A 12,130-nucleotide genomic window follows, 5' to 3' on the forward strand; every position below is an offset into this window, starting at 1 on the left:
GCTGTATCTCCAGGACCAAAGAAGTGCTTATGTCACTTCGTAAACATCTAATGCATATATTTGAATGAACAACTGTGATAATGGATGAAAAGCACTTACAGTGTCTAGAACTTAAGTGCTCTCTACGCAATAGTTGTTACAATTCTGGGGCAGGAAGAAAGCCAGAGCCCCTAGAAGTATCCCGGGTGGAGGGATCACAGGCCTCCCTCCCGGCCCGTGGGAAAAAGAGAGACTCTATCTAGGAGCAGAAGGAGAAAAGGACCATAATGTCAACAAGACACCACCCAGATGCTGGTGCCAGGTGGGCATGGGTCAAGGGTTAAGACTTGGAAAGTAAGAGGGACGGAGGAAAAAGAACAGAGGACAATCCACCGCAATCCCAAGGAGGCCTGGGCCAGGAAACCAGCTATGGCTTAACTGACTTGGAAAAATACAAGCCAGTGTGTTTCAGGCAACGCTGCTTGGTGAAAACCATGTAGGAGCGTATGCAGGACAAAGGGGGAAAGAATGCCGTCCCAGCACCTCCCTCCACATCCAGGAACCCAGGAGCTCCTACAGCCCCCAGTCAAAGCCCATGTCCCCAGGGGTCCTCCCGGGCCACCCCAGCGGCTGCGCTGCATGGCCCGGAGCTCTCCTGCCCATGTGCTCTGGGGTTGCAGGAGCATGGGTGTCGGATGGGTCAGTGTATGCTGTGAGCCCCACCACTTACTCATTTTCACTTATTCTGTTCAGGAGAACGGTGACTGCTGACCTGCTATCTTCAGTCTACATACACCACTCTCCTTTCCTCCACAAATTATAGCAAGCTCTGCTCACAGTGCTACCCCTTACTTTTTTTCATTTAACAATCAATGTTGGATATTGTTTCATGGCAGCAGACAGCTTTCTCACTCTTTTTATGGCTGTATCGTACTCCATTGTGTAGATTTGCCATTCGTTGGGCTGGTCCTCTGTTGATGAACATTTAGACTCCTTACAATCTTTTTGCCCTTACAAACAGTGCCACCAAAGGAATAAGCTTGTACACCACGCCGTTTTCCACAATTGCACGTGTTTCTTGGTAAGTTCATAAAATGGAATTGCTACCTCCAAGGAATATACGTGTGTAGCTTTGATAGTCATTGCCAAATTGTGCTTCAGAGGGACAGTCCTAATTACATTCCCACCAGCTCTGACGCACGTGAGCATTTCCCAATATTCTCACCAACATGATGGCATCATTTTTTAAAAATATTTGCCAATCTGATAGGAAAATATTGGTACCTAAGTGTAGTTATCATTTTCATTTTTCTTAAAATGAGTGAGGCCGAGCATATTTTTATGTCTTTGGATCTCTGTCTGCTCATAGCCGTTACCCATTTTTTCTATTGATTATTGGCCTATTCCTCACTGATTTGTAACACCTCTTTATAAATTAGGGAAATCGGCTCTCTGTAATACAAGTTGCAAATAGTTTCCCCTTGTTTGTCATTTTTCTTTTGTCTTCACTCATGGTGGGTTTTGCAGTGCGGAAAATTTTTATTTTTATGGGCTTGAATTTATTAGCCTTTTCTTGGGTGGGTGCTGGGCTCTGTGTTATTATCCTTAGGCCTTCAGCAGGGGCTTTTGTAACCTCTCAGAGAGGAGGCGTCCGTCACTGTGCCAGAGAGAAGAAAGGGAATTAGGGGCGGGTGGCGCTTCCAGCCTCCTCTGCCCACACAGCAGAGACACTGTCTCCGCTTGAGCGCGAGCACACCCATTGTCCAGCAGCTCCTTCACCCAGGCCCAGCTCGAGCTGCAGCCGGGTACCCTACACCTTGCTACTCGGAGTGTGTTCTGCAGCCCAGCAGAACTGGCCACACCTGGAAGCTCATAAGAATGCACAGCCTCGGGCCCCACCCCACACCTGCTGGACCAGATCTGCATTTTAACAGGATGTCCAGGACTTCCTGTGCCTGGTCAAGCCCTGTGTCTCCACCCTCCTTTTCCCAGGAACCTCTAGGACCTAAGATGGACCCTAGGGTCTCTTGATCCCGAGCGATATTTCCCTTGCCAGCACAGTTCTGATTTTCAGCTCACCCCACATGGCCCCATTTGGGGAGATGGGCTCATGAGCTGCTCAGTTTCCCTCCCTCCACCCCTATGGAGCCGTACTCACACATGGCCCCCTATAGGCAGCAAGAATGGAATTCGGCTGTCAAAGCAGCACCATAAACACTATGGAGCCTTGGAAGCCATTTCCTTCACCCTAACATAGAACAAGATTCCTTGGGAACCGGGGACTGCCCTCCACCAGCACCCCCCCTTTCACACCAGGTCTTTAAAATGGGGGAGGGGGGGTTTTGCAGTCAGACCACAGTTTGAAGTTCAGCATTGCCACTTAACAACAGCTGTGCGACCTTAGGCAAATGACTTGACGCTCTGTGCAAAATGAAGAATCTATCTTCTTGACACGACTATGGAGAGGATGAAATGAGCTAATGTGGGTGAAGCACCTGGCAGGGGGTGATCAGACTTCCCTCTTTATCCTGGGATACAAAGGAAGACTGGGGTCAGAAATTATATAGGGGGACACAGGGGAGTCTGGGTTCATTCTTTTTTAAAATGTCCTTTCCCTGAACTAATTCTTTCTTCCCCTGGGGCCATCACTGCTTTCCTGGTTTTTCATTGACCAAGTCTTGTACAGCATTTTATACTTAATGTCACAGTTGCCTGCTGGGCTGTGGCTCATAAGGACCTGAGGGGGTCATGCCCTGTAATTCCCTTGAGGAGGAGGAGGAGGAGGAGGAGGTGAGGAAGATGGTGACGTGATGAAGGTGAGCGTGAGGATGAAGATGGTATTATTGTTTATCAAACTTACGTGCCAGGGATTGTTCTAAGTGCTTTACTTACATTACCTAATTCACTCCTCACAACAATTTGACAAACAGGTGGCCATTCTCATCGTTCCATTGTACAGAGAAGAAAAAGACGAGTTCATGCCTTGCCCACCGTCATCCCCGGCCAGGGCCTTGCGGTTGGGCAGTAATCTCTTTGCCTTCTGAATGCGGTTGGAGGCTGAGCCTCCGCCCTGCCACACACACTTGCTCACCCTTCTCTTTGCCACCAATACCAGGCCGCTGGAGTCGGGCAGCCCCCGGGCAAGGGGGCACTGAGGCCAGTGATCCTTAGGAAGAGCCCTTTATGGCCCAAACGCACCCTCCCAGTGGCTCCGCGCTGCCCTCTGGGTCTAGAGCTGGGTGGGGAGGGGATGAGGGGATGGTGCTTTGAGCACCGTCTGCTTGATTGACGCCACTGCCCTCCGGCAGAGCCTTCTCCTTTTCTGTGTCTGATGACTCCTCCCTCTCTGCCCCTTCTTCTTCCTCCTACATCCAAATGTGGCTGCTCCCTGGGACTCAGTCTGTGGCCCGGGTCTTTTCCTTCTGCCCCAGCTCCAGCTCACTGCTCTGTAAGCTGCCATCCCTCATGGCCACTGACCTCTTCGAAAATACCTTCTCAGCCACCGTATGACCACCTCAAATGCAAACTGTCTGAAGTCGAGCTCTTGCTCCCACCCCCAGCTGGCCCAATGTCCCAGCTTCCATCGCTGTCCCCACATTGGGGACCACTCCCTTGCTCTGACCCGCCACTCCCTGCCAGTCCCTCCTGCCCTGCCTGCACCCAGCACTTCCGCCCCACTCCCATGGTTGGCACCGTGGACCAAGCATGAGCTACTACAAAAGTGGCCACCCCACTTTATTTTCTCCCTTGCTAGCTTACCCTTCACTCCACTGCCAGGGTAATCTTCTGGAAACAATGTCTTCCCCAGATCAGACACCACCAGTGACCCCTCTGCCCTCAGTCCTGGAAGTAGTGGGTTTCTGCTGCTGCATCTGTACAAACCCTCCTCTTTAGGCAAACTCAGTGCCCCTCTGTGCCTTTGTCTATGCCCCTGCCTGCCAAGAATACCAAATCCTCCTCTCTGCCTGGCTAAGTCGAAGAGTGCAAGGCTCAGAAGCACAGGCTTTGGAATCAGAAAGTCCTGGGTTTGAATCGTTCTCCACCATTTACTAGCTCTGTGACCTTGGGCAATTAACTTAACTGCTCTGCTCAATTTCTCCATCTGTAAAATGAGGTTACACCATCTCTCAGGGTGGCTGTGGGGTTTAGTCAACATGATGGTGTAAAAGGGAATGCTTCATAGAAAGCCTGGCCATACTAAGTGCTCTGTAAAACAGTCATTGCTGTTGTTACTCTGACCCTTCACGTCCCCATTCAGGTGCCTCCTCCCTCATGAAGCCCTCCCTGATCACTGTGGCCTCTTCCATCCTGAGTTCACAGCAGCTCTGGGATGTGCTGTCCTGTCCTGCCCTAAGGGGCTCTGCTAGCTGTGGGATCTTAGGCAAGTTCCCTCGTCTGTTGGGCCTGAGGTCCTTCAATCTGAAATTGGGCATGAAAATAGTGCCCATCTTGTGGGGTGGTGGCGAGGGTTAACGAGTGGATACACGTGCAGTGCCTGGCACATAGAAAGTGCTGTAGAAATGGTAAGTAGTATTCGTTTCACTCCACTCCTATGGCATCTCCTCTGCCTATTTCCCGTGCTATCAAATGGACAGTAAGTGCCCTGAGTGAGGGATCAAGACTCCTATGTCCCTGTGGCCCCCCCCACGGCATCTGGCACCCGGCAGTGCCTGGCGGGCACCTGAGCCTCACCCACTGGGCCTTCCCTGGCAGTTCCACTGGACTATGAGGACTTTAAGACTTGTAATGCCAAGATGCCAAAGTCAAGGTGGGAATGGGAGTCCCTAGACGTGCCTCTCTCGGGGGCTATGACCTCCAGCGCCCCCTGCCCTGCCCTTGAACACCCTCCTATTCCTCCCAGGCCTCTGCCCTGCCAGCGTATCCCTCCCGCAAACAGCAGCCTGTCCTCTCCTGAGCAGCTGCCCTCCACCCCCTCTTGGTGAGGTGCCCCAGGGCAGAGTGCAGCTACAAGGAGCCAGAGGCAGGACTAGGTGCTAACATGGGCCGGGGGCCAGAGCGGGATGTTTATTGCCAGTGCCATCGACCCACACAGCTCGCTGTTTATCTGTCTTCCTGACACACCTAATTACCCAGGTTGCAGCGGCCAGAGCATTTGCTCTTCCTAAATCACGGGCTCCCATCCCTCCTGTCGCCCAGGCCTCGGGCCTCTGCCTGCAGAAGGGCTGCCATTGATTTTGCCGTTCCCATTTATGATCTACAAGGCTCCGCATCGCTGCTGCACATTTTACCTTAATTAGTTTATTCTTCTGGGCGCCCTCGGTCAGCGCGGAAGCCGGGGAGGCTGGAACAAGGGGAGAGGCTAACATCACTGAACACCCTCAGCCCTCTGGCCACCAAACCCAGAGCCTGGCCAGACATCACCACCCTAGGACAGCAATTTGCTAAGAACAGCACTCATTCCACGGGATGCTAATAGGTGAGCTGCCAACGGGGGTTCTGTGGCCAAGTTCGCTTGGGAAAAGCTGGATTAAATAAAATTAAGCAGGTAATTTATTGCAGGACTTTTCAAAGTTTTAATCGACTGATGTCCCTTGTGAAACTCCAAGAGGGGGATGGGAGGTGACGTGTTTCCTAAAGTCCAATGACCATGAAGTCTTTTCTCCAGGCAGCTCACAGATACCAGGGTTCCACAAACCACCCTTTGGGAAATGTTGTCTTGAGTGGGCAGGAGAGATTGAAGGTGATGAGACAAACGGGGGGATAGAGTCAGCCTGGGCCTGTTTCCTCCTCTTGCCGACCTGACGGCAGTCTGAGCAATTTCTCCCACTGAATGCGGAAGTGCCCGTCAGAGCTCTGCTTCTGCTGAGCCCCCGCTGCCGGCAGCTGCTCTCTCACCTGGCCAGGCTTTGGTGGAGTTGAACCCTGGTATTTCAGAGAGGCCTAGACTAGCTGGAAGGACAGTCTAAAGGGGCCCTGATTTGACAGAGAAGGGCAAGGGTCTATTGGTAAAGGCGAGAGACCTGGAAGCCGGCAGGGCTATTTGGAGACCCCCCTCGGCCTCAGGAAGCGATACCCAGGCTGCCACTGCCTCGGGTACAGCCGTGAGGATGGCAGTCTGGGTCCACAGTCCCTTTCCACGGTCCTGAAATCCAAAACGCTCTGAAAGCCTCAAGTGCTTTTTGTAAGTTTGTGGGAAAATGAATTGATAGCAAAACCTGTCCTGAGGTGACGTGAGCTATTTATAGGCTTTACTTGTCCACTTAGTGTGAATATTCATATATTTCACTGCAGAAATATTAATGTGTTTAATTACAGGGTGCCACCCCAGTCTCTGCTGGGGGTGTTATGTAATAAATGGTGTGTGCACTGCACTACCTTTCTGAACCGTGAAAGAAAAATCTAAATTTCTAAATGCATCTGGTCCCCAGGGATTACGACGAGGGGCTGTAGCTACCAGCTTGTGGAGCTGCGGGGTGTAATTCAGGCTGTCTGACCTGGGGCCAGGCTCCAGTGTGATTTCCTCTGTAATTCCCACAGCGACACTGCGAGGGAGGAGGCACAGCTGCTACCCCCGACTGTCCCACGAGAAAACCAAGGCCTAAGAGAATAAGAAACCGGCCCAGGCCCCTGAGCTGCCAGAGTCAGAGCAGCGCCCGTGCTCGTCTGGAACCAGCTCCTTAGTTGCCCTGGTGGGCATCCCTCCCAAGCAATAGTGACCCTGTGCAGACCCCAGCTGTGGCTGCTCAGCCCGAGCCTCCACCTGCACAAATACCGGCCAGTCTCCTGGATCTATTTCCTGCTCTGCTCAGGAAGGACCCTTTCCTTCCCCTGGACAGGGCCTCTGTGCCTCCGGGAGGGTCAGGCAGGGCAGGATGGCTCTGCTCCAGTGCCAGCTCCCTGGTGTCTGGCGAGCATCCCTGACACCAACTCCAGACCCCACAGACGATGCACCAGCCCCCATGGGTCCCTGTGGTCTTCGGAGGTTGTCATGTGAGGCCAGAGAGCAAACCCTTGTGTCCTCTCCTGGGCAGAGCCACCGGAGGGATCTGTTACACACTGCCGTCACCTACACACGCTCACACTCATACACTCTCATGCACTCACACTCTCACACACTTCCTCATTCTTAGACACTCGCTTTCACACATTCACCCATTCTCACTCACTCACTCATTCTCATTCATTCATTCATTCATTCCCACACTGACTCGCACCAAACCCCTGCAGTGCAGAGCTGGTGTCCCTGAAGGACCATAAGCGCATCTCATCTGTGAAATGGGAATAATTATACCCAGATGGGAATGATGATAATAGCTAACACTTTAACACAGCGGGCGCTGTGCCTTTCATGAGCACCATCTCATGTATCCCTCATGGTGAACCTGACTGTGGTCGTTATCGTCCTCCCCATTTACACAAAGAACATTGAGGCTCAGAGGTGCTAAGCAACGTGCCCAAAGTCACAACTAGAACCTGAAAGTTGAATCCGGGTGGAACCCAGACTGAGCCTCAGGCTCGTGTCCTCTAACCCCAGAGGTCTAAACCACAGCGCCACTCCTTCAGGCTAAGCCCATTGCCTGTCCCCTGGGCCTGCGAGACAGTGAAGTCCAGGGGCTCTGTCCCCAAGTCCATTCTTCCCCAAGCTCACCTTCCCTGACTCCGTCAGCTGTTCCTCTCCTATGTTTCCTGTGCGAGTCCTTGAGGACAGAACGTGATCTCTCCTAAAATATGAATGTTCTGGTCTCACATTGACAAGAAATCAGCTAAGAGTGAGGGCAGAGGGGAGAGCTCTGCCTTAGTGGTCTCAGAAGGGCCTGAGCTCCACCACGAAGTTCTGCCCCATGTCCCCAGAACAAAGCTGCTTGGCCATGAGTGAGCTTCAGGAAGCCGAGGTCTCCTGCAGTTACATAGGACATGTTATGTGGTACAGACTCCCTGAGCCTCAGCCTTCATCCTATCTCACAGAGTCATTATATCAAAGAAGTGGAGACCACTACTCTCTAGGGCTCCCCATACCTGGGAGCAGGGACCGCCCAGGTCTGCCTGAGCTCTGACACTAGTGCCACCTGATCCCTTGGGGGTGGACGTGACAGACCTGTCAGAGCTCAACTTCCAGCCCCTTTCCTCACTCAGGCCTGAGAGACCCATGCAGCTTCTTCCAAGGCCTTAAATCAGGTACTGCACTCCAGCAGAGAATGTCGGGTGCAGCTACTGGAGAGGCAGACATTCTGGGTTGACTCTGGGTGCCAAAGTATTGCCAATCCCAGGATGTCCCTGATGACGTTGTAGGAGCACAGTAAAGAATGTGAAATCCAGCTGTTATGGGTCATCTCAGACACACAGAAGCAGTAACGCTTCTTCCATAGTTTCTGAGGCCCGGGATGACCATTTGCATAAGCCTCAGAGTCTCTTCTCTCAACTGAAAATAACTGAGTGCCCCCCCCAAACAGAGAAGTCTTGCCTGCTTGAGCGAGTACTACAAGGAGTGCTCACCTTGAGCAGAGAGATGTCCCATCTACCTGCGGCCCCAATCACCTGTGGCAGGTGCCCTGAGACATACCTGCACCCTGGTCCACCATCCGCCAGCCTCCCTTTCCTCCTCTCTCCAGGGGTGGCCACGTACACGGACAAGTTGTTCAAGTTCCGCAATAGCCGGTGGGAAGACATCCTGAACGATGAGGTGAACGTGGCCCGTGGCGTGGCCAGCCTCTTTGCCGGGCGCTCTGTGGCCTGTGTGGACAGGACGGTGAGTTCAGGGGTGCATGGAGGGGCAAAGTGGGGGTCACTCAGCGATGTGAGAGCCAGAGGGGAGCCAACAAGCATATGTCTCCAGACAGAGTGTGGCTCGCGAGGGCAAAGCCCAAGGCTGCACCATCTTGGCCGCTCCCACAGTGTCTTGCACATAGTAGGTGCTGAATACTAACAACCAAGACTTGCAGGATGAGTTACAATATACTTTCACATCCTTTCTCCCCTGAGGCCCTCCCAGTAACTAATGAGGAAACTGGCCAGGTGCTGCCATCATTGTGTCCACTGGATACAGGAGGCACTGAGGCCCAGTGTCTTGCCTAAGGACCTACATGGGTGGGTGGTGTCGCTAGGACATGAATCAGAATCTTCTAGCTCTAAACCTTGTGAATGAACCATTTATTCAACTAATATTTCTAAGTGTCCGCTATGTGCCAGGTAACCCCTGTAAATATTTATGGAATAAATGAAGGCACGACAAAGGGGCTCCTGGGGGGGGTGGGGGGGTTACCTGAATGTTAAAGTACTTTAGTTAATCAGCAGCTCCATCAATGCTCCCCTGCCCTGCTGTCCACCCTACAAGAAGGGTGGGGAAGTGGGTGGAGAAGAAAAGCCAAATGGGGAGGAAGAGAAGGAGCAGCTGCAGCCATCTGCCCTGCGGGGCGGCCCCGCCCCAGGTTTCATCTTGGCAGCCCCAGCCAGAGCCCGAGGCTGGCTGTGGAGGTGATTTATCCTCCTGTCACCTGCTCCCCTGCCGCCCCCTCCTTGGCTTTACAAAACAGTCATCACTAAATCAGGGACCCAGCTGCTGTCCAGCTTTCACAGGAGTGTCTCTGGCCCCCATTCTAGGGGCAGGGGCACGGGAGCCGGCTCATTTATGGATTGGGATGGCACCGAGGGGATTGGGGGTTCAGCGTGAACCTTCATAGCAGGGGCCTCTGGGCCTTGGGAGAAGGCAGGTGCCAGGTATAAATATTTATTTCTTAACAAGCTGGTACTGAGAAGCCAAGCTGGGCTGTGAAGCCACATTTAGCCTTGACCTGAATCTGTGCCACCTGGACTCCTGCCTGGTGGGAGGGAGGGGGGAGGCAGCTCTGTGAGCAGCCCTGGAAAGTGGGGAGAATCTAAGAGGTGCCAGGCCTGGCCACTGCTGGGGGCCTCTCCCCGGCCTCCTCCTGGCTTCCTGTCTCAGACATTCAGGACCAAGGCTTCCCACCCTCAGCTAAGGTGGGAACCTTCTCAGAGCTGGTGGGAGGGCCTGGAGGTTAATCACAGAGAGATGCACTCTCTGTCCTAACAAGGTCATCTGCACACCCACGGGTTTAACCACAGGACAAAGACACCATGTGAAATGAAATGCAAAAAAGAAAAAGAAAAAAAGCGGCATCGGCACACAGCACAGCGGCTCGCTCAGTCCCAGACTCAGTCGTCTGCCACCAGCAGAGGGGTTGCTTTCTGGTGGGCTACCACCTTGGCAGTCGCTGGGGCCTAAGAACTGGGGAAGAGGAGCGCAGGGAGAGATCAAGGCCAGTCTGGGAGTTGAGAGCTAGGAATGCAGCACGACGTAGGAAAACACAAGAACAACCAGAGTAGCTAACCCTAATTAAAGTGGTTTGCATGCATCATCTCACTGAATCCTCTTAATACGCCTACGAGGAAGATGCTCTCATGCTCCCCATTTTACAGACATGGAAACTAAGCCTTGGAGCAATTAAGCAATTTGATGTTGGTCGCATAGTCAGTGGCAGGCAAAGCCAAGAACTGAACCCTGCCTGCTGAAAACGAATCAGATATCTTTTTAGCCCTCTGCTACCCATGCCTCTGGGTGAACCTGTCAGACACAAATTTCTAACCACAAGTGTTTCTCCAGGGTTCACCCTGCTCCTTCCTCAGCCCTACTGCCCCTGCCTGGGGAGTTTTAGCCTACCTGATCAGTGGTTCTCAAAGTGTGGTGGTCCACAACCGGCTTTGTTAGAAATGCAAATTCTCAGGCTCCACTCCATTCCACCCTCCAGACCTACCCAATCAGAACCCCTGGGGGTGGGGGCCAGCAATTTGGGTTTCAACTAGCCCTACAGATAACTGATGCAGGTTCACGTTTGAGGACCATCACACCCAATAAATATCTCAGCCCCTAACACCTGCCGTCCTCCCCCTCTCCCTTTCCAGCCCTCATTTGTTCTCTGCCCCAAACCTGGACCACTGCCTGCCCTTCATCTTCAGCTGCCTCATCACTCACTCACCTTTCTGGATCCAACTCAAAGCCAATCTCTTACAAGAAGCGTCCCCTGATCAATAATGATTATGCCTCATGTTTATATAGCATTTTTATCTTTCAAAGACCTTTCACAGGCATTGTCTCATTTCATCTTCTCAACAACCCTGCCAGGAAGCAAGGGGAATATGATGCCCATTTCACACGGGAGGCCATGCAATTGAAGGGATTGAAGGGGGTGAGGAACTCGCCCGAGGACAAGGCTCCAGTTAGGGGCAGAGCCTGGACTAGGCCCCCGACCAGTGGTTCTCAGTGTGGGTCCTGGACCAACAGCCTCAACTTCACCTAGGAACCTGCTGGAAATGCGAATCCTCAGGGCCCACTCCAGACCTCCTGAATCAGAAAGAAACACTGGGGATGGGACCCCACATCTGCATTTTATATAGCTAGTCCTCCACATGGTAGGCTAAATGGTGGGCCCCACTTTGCTGGACCCCACGCTGGAGAAGCATTTTCCTTCTCCTGGAATCATCTCTCCCTCCCAGAATTACTGTGGTTGAGTTCATATGTGAATTTCTGCGGTCTTCTACAACTGTCACACACCTCTGTTAGTCAACTTATTCGCCCCGATACATGGAAGCAAGGAACGAGGTATAAGTGAATTTTATAACTATCCTAATTTCTAGCAGAGTGCATTTCAGTTTAGTTAGGCTTTGACTGCCTATTTGTTGGGGAGATTGCTGACAGCTGGTAGGGTCAGGCACAGTTACAGTGATGGCTCACTGTCCCCTTTGGCCCCATTCATTCACTCTTCATTCAATCATTCCACACACGTGTGCCGAACTCCTGTGTTGGGCAGAACCTTTCAAAGTTCTCTTGCATTTTACATTCCAGCAACATTGAACGAGCTGTTTGTGCTTTCCCTAGATACATCATTCTCTGTCTCATCTCTGCCTGGAAGGTTCTTTCCCCTCCATTTCACCTGGCTGAGACTCCTCTTAAAAAACCTTTTCTGAACTTCCCATGGCTAGGTGCCCTTCTTCTGTGATAGGAGCCCCTCTCCCGTGCACCCCGGAAATCCAGTACGTACTCTGTCAATCGTACATATAATTGTATGATTGCGGACATGTCTGCATCTCCCAGGACACCCTGAGGTTCTTCACTGGCCTCACCCACCAGACAGACCCAAATGGCTCTTAACCAGCTTCCCCGAAGAAAATGGTCCCC

The 12,130-nt window shown here is 52.4% G+C and overlaps 1 protein-coding gene across 1 annotated transcript in view; it reads left to right on the forward strand.

Moving 5' to 3' along the window:
• CRTAC1 (cartilage acidic protein 1) overlaps positions 1-12,130 on the forward strand; it is a 132,744-nt gene that overhangs the window by 84,495 nt on the left and 36,119 nt on the right. Inside the window, exon 4 of the mRNA XM_033129768.1 lies at positions 8,550-8,686. Within this exon, the coding sequence (XP_032985659.1) occupies positions 8,550-8,686 (137 nt within the window). The remainder of the gene's footprint in view (positions 1-8,549; positions 8,687-12,130) is intronic.

The sequence above is a fragment of the Rhinolophus ferrumequinum genome, chromosome 16 (assembly GCF_004115265.2).
Source record: "Rhinolophus ferrumequinum isolate MPI-CBG mRhiFer1 chromosome 16, mRhiFer1_v1.p, whole genome shotgun sequence".
NCBI lineage: Eukaryota > Metazoa > Chordata > Mammalia > Chiroptera > Rhinolophidae > Rhinolophus > Rhinolophus ferrumequinum.